This window comes from Callorhinus ursinus, unplaced genomic scaffold, assembly GCF_003265705.2.
Source record: "Callorhinus ursinus isolate GAN/ISIS: 27379988/994484 unplaced genomic scaffold, GSC_fseal_2.0 scaffold65, whole genome shotgun sequence".
Classification (NCBI taxonomy): domain Eukaryota; kingdom Metazoa; phylum Chordata; class Mammalia; order Carnivora; family Otariidae; genus Callorhinus; species Callorhinus ursinus.
Genome location: NW_027397127.1, coordinates 651,190 through 672,706, shown reverse-complemented (window position 1 = coordinate 672,706; position 21,517 = coordinate 651,190). Strand labels below are relative to the sequence as shown.

Below are 21,517 nucleotides of genomic sequence, written 5' to 3'. Positions count from 1 at the left end.
TAGGTTGTCATGTTCTCTTCCAGAAGTTGTCAATTAGTCTGAAAGTTGGATGTACTTTTAAAGGCTTCTCAGTAATTTCAAAGGCTTCTGCCTTTTGGTTCCTGAACTTAAAAAAAAAAAAAAAAAATCACACCATCAGAAAGTAGGAGATGCTGCCTGCCAACTAGTACAGGAAACTCCCAAGTTTTTCCTGCATGTTTGTGACATCTGAATTTTTCAAATATGATCTCTCTCATTTTATTATTTTCAGCCTTCTATGCATTGCATTTTTTCCACCTTTTTCACAAAATATAAAGCACATATTTAGACTATGAAGGTATTGAAAACTTCTTGCTTCTTATTAATCCTCTCCACAGGTTACTTTTAAAGCCAAGCAACTTTACTTATGGTGAATACATTCATCCCAAGGACAATTTAAAAAAAAAAAATGAGAATCTCAACTTCCAGAATTCAACAATATTTCTGGCTTAGTGCAAGTTATAAAATCACATTGTTTTATTAACACATCAGTGAATAGAATTTGACCCAACCCTTGACTTCTCTATGTGTAGCACTCTGACCATGTATTAATGAGGAAAAAACCTATTAATAGAATCCAGAAAATGTACTACTAGTTGAGGGTTTGAGTATTCTAAAGCCTATTTAAATACAACAATGCTTTTAAAATAAGATTTATTCAATATTTGGAGAAAAGCTTCAGTTTAATAAGACTCATATTTAATATTTGGCCATAAGACTGAAAGTTAATGAGTCAACAGAATGTCTCTTGATGAGAAAAGACTTCTTTTTTTGTATGAAAGATCTGAAATTAAAAAAAAAAGAGCTCCATTATTAACAAATAGTCAATAATAACACAAACTATTTCAACTCAGATTAGTAGTAACTCAGAGAAATAGATCTTAAAAAAGCATTCAGCAGAGAAATAAAGTGAAACATTCCATACACATTCAAATTTCCCTTTATCTTTAAAAGACTTGGCATTAAGATATCTTTCTCCAAGTCACAATTTCTTCTTAAAGCTCGCCAATCCATAGTGACCTTCATCTTCTGAAATTCTCTAAATAGGAATCATCTAAAAACAGCTCACGGTACAGGTTGTATTTTTTATAGATTCTATCTCCCCCAACTAGAGTATAAGCTCTTGGAGGGCAGGCACTATCTTTTTCAATTTTTTTGATTTTTGCTTGTGACACACTAGTAATATATTTCAGTCTGCATCCAGTTGAAGTCATTCTTTCCTTCCTCCCAATCCTGCTTTTCTCCTGTAACTCTTTCCTTATATTGTTCCCTAATCTAGAGGTAAATAGTGTTTCATATTCTAAAGCATTATTCCTATATTTCAACAAAGGTAAATCCACCTCCAAATAGAGCTTTATAGGGTTAATTTTTTAAATTATTGCATTTTCTGAAGACATCATCATAATCCATACAACATCAATTGTACACCACAGTTTACAGGAAAAATTATAAAACATAGGTCCATCAGTTCTAAAAGCAGAACATTTATTTGTTAGCTACTATCTCAGATTAAACATTATGTTATACAACTTACCATTTTCAGCAAAGCCCTTTGCTTATACAAAAGCAGACAAGTTATTACCAAAACAAATAATGAGACAAAAGCAAATGGTATCAAGAAAAATACTAAGGTTTCCTTCCATATGTCACCTAGGATTAAAAATCACAAAAAAAGGGGGAAGGATTAGATGTTTACAATTATTTTTGAAACTAAATTAGTTTATAAATAAACCAGTAACTGATGAAGAACTAAGTTAAACTTGGCAACTTCTGCCATATTTGCTAGTGCATAGATACCACAGCTATGTTTGAGGATAGCATTCCTTTCTCTTGTGCACTTTGTATATAGAACAATTACTTTACTAAATGTAACATCTCTTCATTTCACTTAGAAAAACAACTCTCCTAAAGCTCAATTCTTATTTTCTGATATGATTTTTTTGATATGATTTTAATTAAAATTTTACCTTATGAAATTTCATAACAAAATGATAAAATATAGCTAAGTGATTAGAGAAACGGGTCTTGTGTATCTCTTAACTCTTACTAAGTCAAAGGTTTATATTATATCACCTAATGCTATAGTGAGCAAGAGCTGGTGACAGGGTACAGAATACATGACTGGAAAATATGCCACGTTGGCATGGGGATTATTTTGAGCTGAAGGCAATCAAGACTCAGCAGACTCAAGAAAAACATTTACCTCTCCTTTAACTACATAAAAGAATTTATAGATTAGGAGGCCTGGTCTGAGAGAGTTATTACCAGAAACAACTTTTATTTGAATGACCTATCTGTATGGCAGGGCAAACATCTAATTACAGTAGTCTCCTCCTCCCCCACATCCTTCTCCATGGTTTTGCTTTCTGTGGTTTCAATTATGCGCGATCAACTGCAGTCCAGAAGCAGATGATCCTCCTTCTGATGTATCATCAGAAGATCAATAGTAGCCTAATGCTATGTCATAATGCCTACATTATTCATCTCACTTCATCCCATCATTTAGGCATTTTATCATCTCCCATCATCACAAGAAGGAGAAGAGTGAGTATAAGATATTTTGAAAGACCACGTTCACATAGCTTTTATCACAGTATAACATATAACAATATAACTGTTCTATTTTAATAGTTATTTTATTAGTTATTGCTGTTAATCTCTTACTGTGCCTACTTATAAATTAAACTTTACCATAGATTATATAGGAAAAAACAGTTTATATAAGGTTCAGTACTCTCCATGGTTTTAGGCATCCACTAGGGGTCTTGGACTATATCCCCTGTGGATAAGAGGGGGGGTCTATTGTATCAAACATCTCTCCTTATTGTCCTGTGAATTACCCTTCTCCCCCTCCAATCCCATTCCTTAGCTCATGATGGCATATAAGCCTCAACTGCCCTACTTGCCCTTGGGTCTCATATTTCCATGGGGCCCCTGTACCTATGAAATTAATTTTTTTATTGTTAATCTGTCTTATGTCATTTTAATTATTAGAGCAGCCAGAGAACCTAGAAGACTAGAAGGAACATTTTTCCTCCACAACAGTTAGCATATTCAGCAAGATAAATTTTAACTGGCTGGCAAGAATTCTCACTATGTCAGTCTCCTGGATCTCTGCCTACAGAGTCTCATGAAAGCAAGAGTGGTGAGAGTCCTTTTCTTTTCTAAATTTAGATTAGCAGGAGAAAATATTTATGGAATAAGTTCCTTGGGTATAGTATGTCTGATAAAGATTTGGTATTAGTACTTTTGTTTTCTATTGATCATTTTCCTCTGTTTCCCTTTGTCACTTTCTACAACTTGAGAGCTTGGCTTTATGACCAGTGAGAATATTCTGCCAACCAAAGGGTACATGTACCAGTGTGCGTTTGGCAGACAGCTGAACAGGCTGTGGATCTCAGCTGACTGGAGTTAGGCCTGGGTCCAACTTAAAAACCAGAACTTGGGCTAAACTAGGTCTAGAGTGAGGTTTCTTCGTCTGAGTCTGCCAGCTGTCATGGGGATTTTGTCTTAAGGGGTCCCAGTCCATAAGGGGCCTTTGTCATCTCAACCTTTGTTGTCTCACTGTGATAATAAATGTCTTTGTTTTCTTAGGCTGGATCTTGTGGGGGCTGCATCTTTTGCACTCTCCTTTGGGATACCTTTTGTGTCCATAGAGAGGCTTATTGGTTTGAGTCACTACTGAGATTAATAGATCCTACTTATCAACGGCCAGACAATGGATCTTTTGAATTGGACTTCTACACTGAAATTTTTAGAGAGCACTCATCCTATTGACACCTGTGGAAAAACTAAATTAAAACTGGGACACAAAGGAATATAATGGCTAGCCTTAGGGACTTCCTTAACAAAATGAAGGAACAAAAATTAGAAAAAAATTTAAAGTCTACATCCAATGTAAATTCTCCTTTTCAAAATCTGGCTCCATTTGCCTAGTTCAGCTTCCCTTTTCCTCTAACATTTATAGAGAACACTCTTGCCTGATCTCCAGGTCCAGGGTATACGGGTTACTTGTGTAAGTGCTGAAAGCTAGGAAGTGATTTTAGTAGAAGCACTCAAGAAGGGTGATGTGGCTCACTTTGCTATCCCTTATAATTCCTACTTTCCAGGGCTCTTTAATCAGGCTCTACCAGCTTCAGGTCTTCCCATACAATGTCCTTTTCAGGTATACCCTGGACCCCCTCTGCAAAGAATTCATGTCCCATGGACAGCAGCCAATCTTTTAAATTATAAAGCCCCTTTATCTTCACTTTCAGAAGATCGTACCAATTTAGAGAGGAGTTGGAAAGATTAGTGGCCATTCAACCCCCCACTCACAAGGACCTTATTAGATGCTAAGGGGTGTTCTTCCCACCCATAGGTATATTGCAGTTAAGAGACAAATCATATGGCTCCCTGAGAAAACTGCCCACCACCCCCCCAGAGGAAACAGATGACCAGAATTTCTCCTAGGCCCTCCTACAAACGATCAGCTGACGGCCAATGTTCAGGGGCTGATAGAAGCAACAGGAGATGCTTCCCTCCAACCCTGCAACAGAGGTGAATTGGCCCAAGTTTAAACTGTACACTCAGAAAGAAGGCCTTTGCTTAAAGTTTTACACAGACTTTACAAAGGCCCTATGCAAATTCTTCAACATCAACTCAAATGCCTTCATATCTATCCTTGAAGGAAGATTCCCGTATAGGCCTCTCCCAGAGTTGATGAGACCCTGAGGGATTTTCTGGTAAACTGCTACATTATGCCCTTAAACAGCCAAGGGAAACTAAAACCAAAATTAATTAAAAACCTTGCCAAATTCTGGAGCCTGCGAAGGACATCTTGGGAAAGCTGGTAGAAGACAGCAAAGGGTGAGAATTCTTACCAGAGTCAGCTCTCACAAATCTCTGTCCATAGTGCTCAATCAAGAGCGGAAAATAAAATTTCATATTGTCCCTTCCTTTCCAAATCCAGACCCATTAGTTATTGATCCTTTCTCTCCCAGAGATAGCTATATGCCTTCTTGCTTTTCTCATTTTGTGTCTTACAAACCAGGCTTGGATTCCTGCCTGCCTTGGACATGGAGGTGGTTGATTCTTTCCTTTGGCTATCTTTGGGAGTGACTCTGGATCTTAGGAAGATAATATCCTTTGCATCCTCTATGGGGCCTTTCGTACACCCAAGTGGGGTTGTTAAATACTGCCAGAAATAACTGTTTGTCCTAGCTGAAAACTGACAAGATAGTCTAAAGGATTTTTTAGTAGCTCTATGGTCAGAAGTTGGTCAGAAAATGAAAGCTCATATATGGAGCCTGAAAGAAATTATTTTAGGCCTCCTTACCTAAACTAAAATGAAATTATGCACCCAGAAAGAAAAACCTTCCGAAGCCTTTGTAAAAGGATTTGCTAAAACATTCTAAAGATCCCTGGTATAAAAAAGCAAATTGAAGGTAAGGTACTTGAATGAGTGGATCAACCTATGATATCATTTAGGCTACAATCCAATTCTTGAAGAAATTGAGAGTGACTGTCTTTCTTTATCTTACAAATCTTTAGAAATGTAGCTGTAGAGGTAGTTTAAAGTTCACTTATTACTTTTTATCACTCTCCAAACCTCCCCTCTTTATTTCTAAAGGCTTATAAGTATTGTAAAATTTCTGGCCTTAGGACACCAAAGTCCTTGTTGGAGGAACATGAATTCTTTCCCTGTGTCTTTGAGATGCAAATGCTAACTTTTATCTAGGTCATCTCTTTAAAGTACAAACTTGGGGAGGTAATTCTTATCAAAAGAACACAAAAAGGAAAAGATCATTTGAAACTTAGAGGAATGCTTCTCAGAAGTATTAATTTGCATTATTGTACTTGATTCGATGGCAGTGATTTTTAAAATGGAAGCTATAAGTTCTCTGTCTGTATATTTATAGGTGTTTATTTTTTTAAGATTGTTTTTATTTATTTGGGGCACAGGCACACATGCAGGGGGAAGGGCAGAGGGAAAAGGACAAGCCGACTCCCTGCTGAAGCTCTATCCCAGGGGCCTGAGATCATGACCTGAGCAGAAGTCAGATGCTTAACCAACTGAGCCGCCCAGGCGCCCCTGTTTGTGTGTGTTTATATATAGGTCCTGTAAGGTATTTTTCTTCCTATGGATAGTACTGCCAAAATTAATTTGTAAAAGAATTCTATTTAACTGACTTAAAGAAAATTAAGCATTTATATAAACTGAATTCTCAGAAATATAATAGAAACTAACCCAAATGAATTTCAGGTTTACATGATCTGGGAAAATATTGGGTATTAAAACTACTTTAAGTTTGTTGGTTTCATTAAAACAGGCATGTCTTTAGAGTTACCAGGATTAAACATAATTCTTTTATTCTACCAAGGCTTATTAAAGGTCAAAAGAGATCATGTTTTATCTCTTACAAAATTTATCAGCATGAAAAAATATATTGAGATGATGACTGACTTTGTTTAATGTCTCATCAAGTTTTTGTGAGTAATCTAAACATAATTGTTGAAAACAAGTGAATTAGATAGATGTTTATGAAATAAGAGTTTTTAGGTGAAATTTTTAGTTTCCCCAAATCTTTTTGGTAACCTAAAACCTTAAAGTTTTGCTAAGTTAAGTTAAATGAGGGATAACTCTAAATATCCATAATATATAGTCATAAATAAAGATCATTTTGGGGGTGCCTGGGTGGCTCAGTTGTTAAGTGTCTGCCTTCAGCTCGGGTCATGATCCAGAGTCCCAGGATTGAGCCCTGCATCTAGCCCTGCATCTAGCCCCACATCTGGCTCCCCACTCAGTTGGGAGTCTGTTTCTCCCTCTGCCCCTCCCCCTGCTCATGCTCTCTCCTTCTCTCACTCTGTCTCAAATAAATAAAATCTTTTAAAAAAATCATTAAAAAAATTTTTTTTAATATTTTATTTATTTGTTAGAGAGAGAGTGTGTGTGAGAGAGAGCAGGAGCAGGGGCAGAGGGAGAGGGAGAAGCAGACTCCCTGCTGAGCACAGAGCCCAATGTGGGCCTCGATCCCAGCACTCTGGGATCATGACCCGAGCCGAAGGCAGACAGACACTTAACCGACTGAGCCACCCAGGCGCCCCGAAAAAATCATTTTTAAATAAGATAAAATACTAAAACATTAATTACTGAACATAGGTTTATCTACTTTTTTCTTCCTATTGCTAGAACAAAAAGACAATATGTTCAAAATGGAGTCACTTGTGCTAAGCTCCACACCAGCAAACTAAGACTTAATATCTAACTTAATTACAGTCTCAGCATTCTGCCAGGGACATGACCTTTATCGAGTGTCTGGCATTACCTGATCAGTACTAGTGAGGTAATCTTCCTGGTAAACTCCTGACCCCTTTCATCCCATAAAGGAAGGTGGCCTTTCCTAAAATCCATGATTTTCCCCCTTCTGCTCATAAAAGCCTTCCATTTCATACAGCTCCTCAGAGCTCCTTCCTATTTGCTAAATGGAATGCTGCTCAATTTATAAATCTTACATAAAGCCAATTAGATCTTCAAATTTACACAGTTGAATTTTGTTTTTTAAACACTATTACAAAGAAACTAAGATATTTGGGTCTGTTGGTAAGCATGTTTTGTGTTATACTGAAAGACTATATTGTGAAGAAACATACATTTCTAGAAATTATGAAATGTATTCATAAATTTTCCAATCTAAAGAATGTTTGCATAACATACAGTTCACAATTGCTTCTTAGTTTCACTATAAATTAAGATTTGTAAGGATTAAGAATTTTAATTAATATATGTAATTAAAGCTGCTAGTAATAATAAACATCTCTGTATACAAGGAAAGTAGGATATGTATTTTTGGTAAGAGAAGTTATGAGGAATGGAGATGCATTTTTTGTTGAGGGAAAAGAAAGTAATTTTATCCTGGGGCACCTGGGTGGCTCAGTCGGTTAAGCGACTGCCTTCGGCTCAGATCATGATCCTGGAGTCCCGGGATCGAGTCCCACATCGGGCTCCCTGCTCAGCAGGAAGTCTGCTTCTCCCTCTGACCGTCTTCCCTCTCCTGCTTTCTATCTCTCATTCTCTCTCTCTCTCTAATAAATAAATAAAATCTTTAAAAAAAAGAAAGTAATTTTATCCTAAAGCGAAAGTGGTTGTTTCAGAAGGAGAAAGAAGAAAATAAAGGGCAAATTATATAGAAAACTGGGAAGAGAGAGAAAGAGAATCATACCTTGTGTGCTCAAGTTAGCTAAAATAGAATTAATTTATTACAGGGGTTATAAAATTAAGCTTTAAAATCAGTAATGCACTTACATAAAACTGGAACTTAATTTTCTTTTATCTGTTAAAAGGACAAATTTTCTTGGACTCTTGGCCTGCTCTTGATAAGAGACTGTAAAAGGTTTTTTAACTTTTAAGTAGTCTGCCTAGAAAGTAAAGATTTTTGTATTTTATCAAAGTAATTTCCTGTGCTTCATGTCTGGTCTTTGACAGTTAAGAAAACTGAATCTCCTCAATATTTAAAGAGCAAAGTTTTGATAATAACTATGTAACCTTCTATACTTGCCTTTGAAATCTTTTATTGTCACTTTGGTCAAATAAATAATTAAATATTGTTTCATAATGCTATGTGATCATATTTCATCAAGTGTCCAAACCTTTTGATATTTTTGACAAACTTCTTAAAATCAAATTCTAAATGAAGTCCTTCTGACTCAGAACTTGGGGATTTTCTAGAGAGTCCCTGGAACATCCCAAAAGGTATGTTCTCTCTTCTTATAAAAAGTGAGATGTTAAACTAATTAGGCTTATTTGCTATGTTACATTACATGGGAAGCATTGTCAAATAAGTTAGGCTTGAACTTCCTAGATTTTATTTGTGTGGATATATGTTAGTATTATAAGTGTTCCAGAATTATGTGAAATTCCTAGAAATGTGGAATGTTTGGTATAATGATTGTCAGTCATAATTCCAGTTATTATCTTAAAATGTTGTATGTTACATAAATAACCAAATTTCCTTGTCAATTCCATTGTAAAGAACTTTCATCAGATCTCTAACCCAATAAGCATTTTTTTTTTTAAGATTTTATTTAGTCATTTGACAGAGAGAGACACAGGGAGAGAGGGAACACAAGCAGGGGGAGCGGGAGAGGGAGAAGCAGGCTTCCTGCGGCACAGGGAGCCTGATGCAGGGCTCGATCCCAGGATCCTGGGTTCATGATCTGAGCCGAAGGCAGACGCTTAACGACTGAGCCACCCAGGCGCCCCCCCAATAAGCATTTTTTAAAACTTTTTCATTTACAGAGTTACTGTTTTACTCATATACTTTTGCAAAAGTATTCCTTCAAAAGTACTTCATCTTCAAGGAGATTCAAGTAAAGCACTTTTGACAAGCACAGGTTTCTGATAACTTTAAGATCATAAAACTGAACTAGGTAAGAATTTCCAGAACTAATGATAAAACTGGATTAAAGCCAAACAAGAATTACATGGGACTCAGTGAATTGATGAGGATAATTACAATTTTTAAAACCTTTTGTTTGAAACTTTGCTGTTTTTTTTAATGGCTTCTTTTTCCAGATTTAAAGAAACTTTTTTCTCTTGAGCTACCTACATCTTAGAGCAACTTGGTAAAGTGTATTTTTGTGAACAAAGATGGAACAACTTTTCTCCCTACCTGATCCCTCCAGAACTTGGAGTGAGTATTCTTATTTCATGGCAATATTTGTGTAAGTTCAATGAGAAGCTGTTGCCTTGTTAACAGGACACAATTGAAAACATTGGTTATATTACTAAAGCTTTGACTACAAGTCATATCTGAGAGAGATCTACATAGACTCAGATATCACCAGACAGTTTTAAGGAACTAAGGTGGTCTTTCTGGCAATCAAAGCCCTTTGGAAAAAAAATCAGCCTGGTGCCTTATTTACAGGGTTCCTGGCAGCATTACCAGGTAAGTAAGGAAAGTCACTTCCTGGCAGGTTTGGGAACCTCAGAAAATGTGAGGAACCTCAAGAAGAGAGGAATTCATCCAAATCTATAGTTAGTGCAAGCAAAGTCTAATGATGAAAATTCAGCTTGGCTTCATAGCCTCCAGAGGCTTTTAAAAATCCAATCTGAGATTCCTTATGAAAAGTTCCAGCAAAGCAGATTTAGAGGAGCCTATATGATCAATCATTATTCCTGTTGCACTTATGTAGATAATCAGGCCAAGTTTATTGAAACTAGACTTTGCAAACACATTTGTCTTACTGTGGTTTTCGATAAAAATGGAGTTGCCTATAGAGAGGAAACTTATGTTTTATTTTATTTTTTTAATATCATTTATTTTTTTATTTTTTTAAAGATTTATTTATTGGAGAGAGAGAGAGCACAGCATGGGGAGCAGCAGGCAGAGGGAGAGGGAGAAGCAGGCTCGCCTAGCAGGGAGCCCAATGCGGGGCTCGATCCCAGGACTCCGGGATCACGACCCGAGCTGAAGACACTTAACAACTGAGCCACCCAGGCACCCCAAAACCTATGTTTTAGTAATACACCTTTGTGGATATCAAATTCTAGTACTGTTAATTATCTTTGAGGTTTTGTTTTCTACCTATAAAATGGACTATATCCTGAACTCTTCTACTTTCCCTCCATATATGGCTACAACCCTCCAAATTGACATTTCCAACGTTCTCTCATCCTTCTGATTTGGAATCAATGTGAAGAAAAAATCCCTTTTCCTGAAGCCATGCAAGCTAAAGCTAAACAACTCGATATAAACTTCAAAGAAACCACCACAACAGCTCATGTATAGACAATCTTTATGCCTATTGCAGTGTGAGCTACTGAGAAAGATCATTAGAGACATTCAAACTGCAAACCAGGAAAATCTATCAGATTGCCACTTCCTGCCCTTGGTCCATCTAAAGATGCTTTAAGCAGTACATCTAGAAATCTTCTTGACTGGTTGCCTTCAGAAGTCAGAAGCTGAAATCATAATTTGCCCCAATTACTAACCATTTTTTGTTTCCAAAGAAGTGTCTCTTCTTAAATAACGTGATTGCTTGCATTATAGACCTAACTTTTGGAGCCCACCTGCATCACCAACTCTTGAAATGAGACAAAACTGTTTAACCTAAACTGTTTCTGGGCTGCAAAACTTGAAGTTTCAAAAGCAAGACTGTAGAGGAGCAGAATACATGAAAATGTGCCACTTTGGCATGTGGATTATTTGAGCTGAAGACAATCAAGACCCAGCAGTCTTTAGAAAAACACTTACCTCTCTCTTAACTATCTAAAGAATTTAGATAGTGGGCCTGCCTCAGAGAGAGAACTATTATCAAAGATAACTTTTAGGGGCACCTGGGTGGCTCAGTCGTTAAGCGTCTGCCTTCGGCTCAGGTCATGATCCCAGGGTCCTGGGATCGAGCCCCGCATCGGGCTCCCTGCTCCGCAGGAAGCCTGCTTCTCCCTCTCCCACTCCCCCTGCTTGTGTTCCCTCGCTCGCTGTGTCTCTCTCTGTCAAATAAATAAATAAAATCTTTAAAAAAATAAAAAGATAACTTTTATCTGAATTACCTATCTGCATGGTAGGGCAAACACCTAATTACCAACCATCTGCTCTTCTTATTGTCCTGTGAGTCTTATTCCCCTTTGAAGCTCCAGGCCCCTATCCCATTCCTTAGCTCATGATGGTATATAATAAGCCCTGACTGCTCTACTTACCCTTGAGTCTCATATTTTTATGGGATCCCATACAAACAAAATTAAATTTGTTTTTCTCCTGTTAGTCTGTCTTATGTCAAGTTAACTATCAGACCAGCCAAAGAACATAGGAGGGTAGAAGTAAAATTTTTCCTCCCCTACACTGGTCTTCATAAAAGTCCCTGTGTGAATAATGGAGCTAGTCTTTAAAGGTCATGTTTTTAAAGTTGTCTCACATTTTAGAGACTAAATTAGAGGAGGTTGTTTTTTTTTTTCTTTTTAGGATAAAGTTTTAATGGTTCCTCTGCATAGCAAGAAATGAGCAATCACGAGACAAACTTAAAAAGTAGACAAAACTTGTCCCTCCAAAACCAGTATCTTCTACTTATTTTGAAGTACTACGGAGCATCTTGAATCCTAGGCCCATACCTACACTCAAACCTACCCTCAACCCCACCATTTTCTTTGTCCTGTTCCCTTACGGTCTTATTTTCTACTAAAAAATTACCAAATTCATATGTTCAGCTCAGTTAAGATCTGCAAGATATAATCCAGAGAAATGACTAATAATCTAAGCTTTTTGGCATACAAAATTAACAGTGGGAAAGCAGGCTTCTTTGGGGTTCCAGTTGCTTTCCCTACATACAGAGTCAATCCTAAAGAAGATGTATTTTCATTTCCGAAAGAAAGTATTGTCCTATATTTCTATTACTTGAAACATTCAATAAGAAATCTGCCCCCCCCAAAAAAGAAGAAGACGATAGTAGGAAGGGAAAAATGAAAGGGGGGAAATCGGAGGGGGAGATGAACCATGAGAGACTGAGAAACAAACGGAGGGTTCTAGAGGGGAGGGGGGTGGGGGGATGGGTTAGCCTGGTGATGGGTATTAAAGAGGGCACATATTGAATGGAGCACTGGGTGTTATACGCAAACAATGAATCATGGAACACTACATCAAAAACTAATGATGTAATGTATGGTGATTAAAATAACATAATAAAATTAAATTAAATTAAAACAGAAATCTAAAGAGTTAAGACCACATGTATCTCAGGAAATTCTTTGTTCCTAATCTCAAAGTTATTAAGATTCTACCAAAAGATACCCATCAGGGCAAAAGAAATCTCAAACATCAATATCGCAGTCAAGATTGTATGTAATATACATAAAGTACGTATTATTTTGAGAATGTGCCTAAAAACTCACCATACCCACTTTAAACTATGCATTGACTAATGATAAGATATAATTCAGGATATGATTTTCTCAATGTCAGTTCCATAGAATCTCCAGATTTCTTATAGCAGTGACAAAAATGAATAACAGAACCAGTAAGTGTTCTTTTCTGATTCCATACATCTCTTGGTTAATTGAGTTCTCCCTTTCTACCTGTGTTTTCTTCATAGCCCTTAGTGATTATATGATACAGTTGGCTTCTTTGTTTATTGCTTATCTCTATTCAATATGAGAATAAAATATAAATTCTGTGAGGACAGGGATTTTTTTTTTTACTGTTGTATCTCTGATGCCTGAAAAAGTCTGACACGTATTAGGTACTTTTTAAATATTTGATGAATGAAAGAGAACAATATCAATATAATAGTGAGATAATAGGGGCACCTAGGTGGCTCAGTTGTTAAGTGTCTGCCTTCGGCTCAGGTCATGATCCCGGGGTCCTGGGATGGAGCCCCACGTCGGGCTCCCTGCTCGGCGGGAAGCCTGCTTCTCTCCCTCTCCCACCCCCCTGCTTGTGTTCCCTCTCTTGCTGTGTCTCTATCAAATAAATAAATAATATCTTAAAAAATAGTGAGATAAGTCAAACAGGGATTCTATTATAATGGAACAATAGGAAAGGAGATGAATGATTGATAGATGCCAGTATCTGTTTGTATCTACATCTATATATGTATTTACATACCTATATACCTGAAAAAGTAATGCTGAGTTAATTTCCTTCACTTTTGAACAATTATTAGTAATTTCTGTTGATAAAACTAGTGTACTGTAAAGCACAATAATATTTTGCCTTACTCTCAAGCCTTTTTAGTTTATATTGTTATTTAATTTAAATGTCTTTTTTATCATAAGTCACTTTAAATCAGAATTGGAAGTAAATGGAATTGCTTTTACTAATGATGATCTATTAACTAGAAAAAATACTCATTAGGCACAGTACTAGACACTCAAAAACAAGTGTAACCTGACCTATCCTTGCTTTAAGATTTCTGTTCTCCTGAAAATTGAGAGCCTAGAAAAATATTGATTAAAATAGGGCTTCCTAAGAAAAGAACTAGCATATTCTCTTTACCAACAGCCAGAAAAACAAGAATGTTGATGACAGAACTATAACAAGATTCTTACTTAAACTAGTTTACTCCTAGTTAAAACTGAATATTAGATTTTCCATAAGTCTATGTTTGAGGTGCTTGCTAATTTATCTTGTTTATAGACCATATGCAAGAGCGTTTTGATTTCCATAACTACAAAATACACTGAAAGAAAATAAATCTGCTAGCAAATAGCTATTTAGTTACTGCTCTTATCTCATACCTTTCCAGCACTGTTCATCACTCCACTCACTCCAGATTCCATCATCTGAGCAATACATATTTACTTTACTTCTTACCAAAAAGCATAATTTTTGGCTTTCATTTGATGTTCTTGTGATTTGTATCTCATTTTCAACTGTGGTAGTCTGAAAGCCAAGTAAAAAATAAGGCACTATTATTTGATCTAATTGCAGCTAGATAGATCCCATTTGATTTGTCACTTTTGTAGTGGATTTTGTTACATAAAATATAAACATCAAGTGACTAGAAAGCTATATACCAAATCTTAACAATGATTATCTCTCTGTATGGTGGGTTTTTTTTTTCATTTTTTTCTTCCCTTCCTTACCTATATTATAAAATTTTTCTATATTGATAATGGATCACCTGTGGTAAAGGCACGTGTGACAGAGCAAAATGCCTACACAGCTTTAGTGTTTTTGATACCCAGTATCTGGATTAGTGTCAAATTTCTCAGATTACACAAACTGGAAAACGCTACATATACTGAGTTAGCAAAAGGAGCCATCATGTGAATGTTATTTCTATGGAAACTACGGAGTTCATACACATAGTCTTTTTTTTCTCCGTATTTTGGTTAACTTCCATAAAAGCTGTGTAACAGTGCTCAGGGCTTAGCATGAAACTTCTTCAGATATGAGAATACACAAGGCTGGATGATCTCAAAGGGAAAAAAAAAAATCACTGAAGAAATTGCTTCAGTTTTGCATTTCAAAGAACTGAACAGTATCTCTCATCCAAAATAACAGCTTCTCTTTGGTTGTAACTTCTTGGGAACCAGCATAATGTAATGGACTGGGAATAGCTGAGTAATTTGTAAATCATTTCACTTCCTTGCGACATGTAAATCAATTCAACTCCCAGTTTTCTCAACGGTATGTGAAATTAATAATTAGAACTAATGGCTCACCTACGTGTCTCCACCACTTTCTAAGTTGGAAACCAATAAATAAAATTAACATATAACAATGTAGGGCTAAAGGCATCATCACATTGTTGTTGCTGGGGGGTAATGAGTCTTGCAATCATTGTCTACTTCCTCTGTCAGCCCCTCTTCTGCACTACAAGCAATTCAAGTAGCCCTGTCAGTCTAATTCTGACCTGATGCTTGTTCCTCAAGAAGTGGTTTTTACGTTTGTGTTGTTTTCCTTTCTTTTCTTTTCACCTAACGTCTCATCATAACCCATCACATACTTGTACTTGGCAACTTTAATTTATTGGCACAATATTAGAAACAAATGACTACATTATCTCTAAATTCCTAATGTAGCTTTAAAATTGGTATGACTGGTTATGCTTTCAGACCACAAGCAACCATCTTTCTTTTGTCCCCTACATTATATTGTTTTCTGGAAATTATACAAAGATACATGTCATATTCTATTCCTCATATGGATAGCAACTGATTCTGGTTCTCATGTTTGCTTTATTTTATTCAAAAGGCTATGTTTATGATTTTCCCAAATAAATGCAATGTTCATACCACCCAGGTAGTATCATCTTCTATGAATTCAATTTCATAAATGAAACACTTTGCTGGAATGGGTCCTTTAGGCATGCTCCATTTCAGGTTAATTTCCTCTGAATTCTTTACAGTAAGACTAAGGTAGTCTGGTGGCAAAGGTTTAACTGAAAAGCAAAAGGAAGCCATTTCAACATGGAGGTCATTAAGTTTAGCAGTAGCTCTTTTCTTTTCTTTTTTTTTTTTTTAAAGATTTTATTTATTTGACAGAGAGACAGCGAGAAAGGGAACACAAGCAGGGCGAGTGGGAAAGGGAGAAGCAGGCTTCCCGCTGAGCAGGGAGCCCGATGCGGGCGGATTCCAGGACCCTGGGATCATGACCTGAGCCAAAGGCAGATGCTTAACGACTGAGCCACCCAGGCGCCCTTAGCAGTAGCTCTTATCAAAAGCTAGGGACACCTCTAGGATAAATCAATCGGATGGGTTAAGACTAATCTCTATAATGTGAATTAAAATCAAAGTTGCTTGCCAACCAAGATTAGTTTATTGAGAAACTTGGTTATTTTGGAAACTAAATATGGATAAGTCCCATACTGACAAATATTTAAGCCCAAAAGAAAGGTTAGAAGAGCCAAATCATTACAGTCATTTTTCCATTTGGTAGCATTAGGAACAACCACTACAACCATTACTACTACTATTTTTATCAATAGCTAACTCTCATTTATACCTTATGATATGTCAGGCACTGAACCAGGGATGTCACATCATAAACTCACTCATGGGGGTGTCTAGGTGGCTCATTCGGTTAAGTGTCTGCCTTCAGCTCAGGTCATGATCCCAGGGTCTTGGGATCGAGCCCCTCATTGGGCTCCTTGTTCAGCAACGGAGTCTGTTTCTCCTTCCTCCCTCCCCCCACCACCCTGCTCATGCTCTCTTGCTCACTCTCTCAAATAAATAAAATCTTAAAAAAAAAAAAACAACTCACTCATGTCATAATAAACCTATGAAGTGTCCTCTATTATCCTCATTTTACTGATAAGGAAATTGACACAGACATTAAAAGTATCTGGCCCAAAGTCATACAGCTAGAAAGTGGTCAATCTAAGATTCAGATCCAGGTATGGCTGACTCTAAAATCTGTTATTATTGTAACTCTTAAAACTAAGAACTCAGACTCAGAATACCCAACCATTTGCCCATTGAGATGTGGGAATAAGGGATTCTATAATTACTCCATCATTAACACTAGACAAAAATACTTTACAGCAGACCAACTCTTTGAAGCTGGGGAATAAATTGTAAATTCTAAATAAAAATCTAAAAAAAAAAAATTATTCTTCATTCAATTCCTTATCCCTGTACTTTTATATTTAATAAGAGCTTCTTCATATGCTCTCTTGGCCCTCATTTTTCTGGCTTTGCATTTCCATAAGTTTCTCTATATCTTTGTCTCCATCTCTTCTCTTCCATGTGGTTGTAAATGGCCTAAACTAGAAACATTTCGAAGTTGTTTAACTCACCTATATTTTGAAGCTGAAAAATAAAATAGCTGGGTCTGATAGGATGGGATTCTGATGATCCATTAACACAGATATAGAAATCTTTATAGTCTGATGACTCCAAATAGGGAAACCTGCATCCCATATTTTTTCCATTAACATTGATGTAATCAGTGCACTGTATTGCATGGTTCAAGCCCTCATACCTGTAAAAAGAGGTATTGTAAGAATTGTGCTTACCAATGTCTTAAAGTATCATGGTATTCAGTTTTCAATTATCTTAAGATGCCAAGTGAATTAAAAAATCACTTAATAACATGCAATATTTATTGAGCAATATTTATTGAGCACCAATATTTACTGATGTTGCTCAACATCCTATGCTATGTGCTAGGGATACAATAGTAAAGAAAGCAGACATAGTCCATAATTTCATGGAGATTACAATCTGGTGGGAGTCTTTACAAAATATCAGAGATAAGGCAAGGGTTCTTACTCATGTACTTAGGTTACGTTGACTTGCCCAGAGGATTTGTGAATCAAAGAGTAAGATTTCTATTAAGAAAACCTGGGGTTTATATAGATAATGCTGGGTGATACTGCCTTTTTTATATTGTACTGGAGAACTTAGAAGAAAGCACATCTAAAAAGCAGACTTACAAAATATTGTTATGTCTAATAAAATGAATGAAAGTCCTCTGAAGATGTAATACACATCAAGAGCTAAGCCTCAGAAAAGCCAACAGAGGGGTCAAAAAGAAAAAGAGCTGTCTGGCAAGTAAATATCTAATTTCCCATTCTCCTAGACAAGGAATGTTGCCATATCATTGAAAGTTAACCTCTTTCCAGTAATAAAGCCAGTGGGAATTAGGGTGGATTTCCCTACTGATTTTCAAAGCACAAATGCCTGGTTTGTTCTCCTAAATTATACTTTGTAATGCAAAATGTGACATCTGTAAAAGCAGCCAAAATCCCTTTTGAAATTAGGCCAATCTAGCAGCTGATCAGGTGCTGATACAAATAGCCAGACTTTACTGAATTCACTTTGTGCCAAGTATTTAGTTTGTTTCTGTTGTTGTTGGTTTGTTTTTTACCCCAAGTTGTTATTTATTTGCATGAGGGGGGTAATAAAAGAACTTTATGATAGTGAAAATATACTTCATTTTTTAACACAATAGCTGCCAGCAGCTAGAGACAGGGAAGAAAATACAAGCATTCTATAATAAGTTTAATTTCCCTTTTCAAATAGCGAAGTATTTATTTTGGGCAGAGTTTGCAAAGTGATAGTCTCTTGGTAAGTTCACCTGATTATGTTTGGGAGACTTGAGTTCTAGGCTTGACTTTACCCAGATTTACTATGTGCCAATGTGAAGCCTCATGGCTCCCTTATTTTCCAGTTTCTAAGATGTCAGTATTTATCCCTCACTACTAAGATGAGGATAAAGATATGTTAAATATGAACTATAATGTATAAAAGGGCAGAGACTTTGTCTTATTCATACTTTTGGCCTTTTTATCTAGAATAGTGCCTGGCGTTTAAATAATTGCTTAATATTTGTTGAATTAATGAACAAATAAATTAGACTGTAGAAATTGACCCAGCCAATTCCAGATGAAGAAACTGAAACCCCAGAAAGGAAATCTGCTTGCCCAAGACCACCAAACTCAATGATGCCAGAGCAGGCATTAGAACCCAGTTCTCAGTATTCTCAATAGCTTATGCCTTATCACTTATATCTTATGATTTGTCTAAAGAAAAAAGCCATGATAATTTGGGCCTGAAACACAAAGAGTAACACTTTGTCCTCTCTTGCTTTTTTATGTTATTTAATAAATGAATAAATTCTGATACATATTTATCAATGTCCCAATACTCTCATTTGTTTCATTCATTTAATGAATATTTTGTGACTGATCTACTATAGGCATCGCACAGCAGAGATAGTGAAGAGAAATGTAAGAAACAGTTCATGCCCACCAATCTCTTAAAAATTTAAGGGAGTAGACAAAGCACACATATATGACAAAAATTTAAATGCCATCCAGACTAGGAATTAAGAGCCAAAATAAGCAATAGTTCAGAGAAAAACTGAACAGAAGCTGATGTGACCAGTAAAGAGTAATGAAACTGAATACCAGATGGGCCTTGAAAGATGGGTAAGACTTAGTGAGAAGGCCAGAGGCATTCCAGATAGTAATTCACACAAAGACATAAAAGATCATAACATGGGTGAGAAAAAAAATGTAGAGATGGGTCTAAATGGAATGGAACACTCACACTGGTGATAGTAGAAGGTAATGTTGGAAAAGCAGTGATACAGTGAGGCAGAAATTTGAATGCCAGACTTGATTTTTATCCTGGGGGCAATGAATAGACACTGGAAGTTTTTGATATATGAAAATAGCAATATAGGAAGATAAATCTGGCTACAGTGTGCAGAATGAATAGGAAGGGAAGAGACTAGAAGCAGAGACCATCATTTGGGAAACTATGGCAGTCATCCAGGTGTGGAATGAGGTGAGCCTCCAGTGGAGTTCTTATAGTAGAGATGAGAAGTAAAGAACAGATGTGCAACCCTGGAAAGGAGTGTCAGAATGCAGTGATCAGTGTTATCATGAAACAATGAAGGAATGAAGGAGATAGAAGATTCAGATGGCTCTAAGTTTAAAAGCCTCAGTGATAGTTAAAAAAGATAGGGAAGTCAGAAAAAGGATCCAGTGTTAATAGGTACCTGTTTTTTTAAAAGGAGAGATTATAAAATATGCCAAAACTTTTTAGGGTATAATCCTATATATCTAAAGGATACAAAATTTAATCCAGTACAGGAACAGTGTTGCATTCCTTATATCACCCATAGGGTGACTTCCAGTAGCTACAGCCTAAACCTACTTACTTCCATTGAAAAACCCCAAATAATTGTAAGCAACCTTCATCATAAATACATCTCTGAAAAATAATAAATTTAATTTAGTAAAAATACAGTTACTCACACTATAATTTTTATAGATACTTTCTTAATGTGGAATTCTTATTATAAAAATACTTACCAGTAAAACAATTGGTAATTGGTATCAAAATGGACACCCATGCCAGATTTCCAAGAGCAGAGTAAATATTGCCAGTTGTAATATACACAGTCCATATCCTGAATTTTAGTTTCCAGATTTCCTAAGGAATGAATGAACGGTGAATGCTTGAAAAGCATGGTGATGAATCATTTGGGGAATCACTATGCAATTTTAATTCATTTCTTTTGATCTCTCCATTTCATTTAGCAATCAATATAATCAGGAATATTCCAAAAGGAAATTGTTAGAAATCACTTTACTGTAATGAGGCATGTAAAAATCAAAAAACTTTGAGGGCTCATTTAATGGTACTAGTGTAAGCATATGCAAAGGTACTAAATAATTCTAGGACACTCTGAGCAGCTGAGCAAATACTCACATACATATTTACTAATATGGCCTCAAAACCGGGGACTATATTAACCTAATAAGATGCAGGTTTTGCCAAATTTGTTTGCTGATTTAAAGGATTCAAAAAGGCCAGTCACCCACTCCTAAGAAGAATTCTATTTGTTGCCACACTTTCATTTATACATACAATCTGGTAAATACGGGTTAAGGGCTTTATGCCCTATATGGATTGTTCTGACAGCATTAAATATGAAAAGAGAACTTTATTTTAACCTCGTGGTGATGTCCAATAAGTAGTTTCTGACCATGAACTTCGAACTTCTGATCCATTGGTGCATTGCGCTGGCAGAAGTGTGTGTATCTTTGCTTCAATACCTTTGTTAAGATCAAACCCGTCTTTGTAATGTAGATTCTTGGTAATGATGGTCTGTTTGATAAGAAGATGAGACAAAGTCAAACTTATAAACAGTGAGAGCATCATGAGCCACATTATTAGGGCTAAGAAGTCACCCTGGAGTGTTCTCAATATCTAAGAAATTCCTAATGATTATCTGATACAGTGTCCTAGATATATTCCTGGCAGGCTCATTTCTGCATATTATATCATCTGATGAGATCATCTGAATCTGAACTTCTTATTCAAAATAACCCCAGGGGTGCCTGGCTGGCCTAGTCCGTAGAGCATGCGACTCTTGATCTTGGGGTTGTGAGTTCGAGCCCCATGTTGGGTGTACAGCCTAGTTAAAAACAAACAAACAGGGCGCCTGGGTGGCTCAGTTGGTTAAGCGACTGCCTTTGGCTCAGGTCATGATCCTGGAGTCCCTGGATCGAGTCCCGCATCGGGCTCCCTGCTCGGCAGAGAGTCTGCTTCTCCCTCTGACCCTCC

At 36.5% G+C, this 21,517-nt stretch overlaps 1 protein-coding gene across 5 annotated transcripts in view; it reads right to left on the bottom strand.

The window, feature by feature from the left end:
• Nucleotides 1–278: 278 nt before the first annotated feature.
• IL13RA2 (interleukin 13 receptor subunit alpha 2) overlaps nt 279–21,517 on the bottom strand; it is a 47,322-nt gene continuing 26,083 nt past the window's right edge. For all 5 annotated transcript variants that reach the window (XM_073885724.1, XM_073885723.1, XM_073885722.1 and 2 more), the window contains 7 exons: nt 20,905–21,058; nt 20,260–20,380; nt 17,233–17,417; nt 15,731–15,876; nt 14,228–14,372; nt 1,553–1,668; nt 279–802 (listed from right to left, as the gene is read on the bottom strand). In XM_073885724.1, the coding sequence (XP_073741825.1) occupies nt 752–802; nt 1,553–1,668; nt 14,228–14,372; nt 15,731–15,876; nt 17,233–17,417; nt 20,260–20,380; nt 20,905–21,058 (918 nt within the window). In that variant the 3' untranslated portion in view covers nt 279–751. The remainder of the gene's footprint in view (nt 803–1,552; nt 1,669–14,227; nt 14,373–15,730; nt 15,877–17,232; nt 17,418–20,259; nt 20,381–20,904; nt 21,059–21,517) is intronic.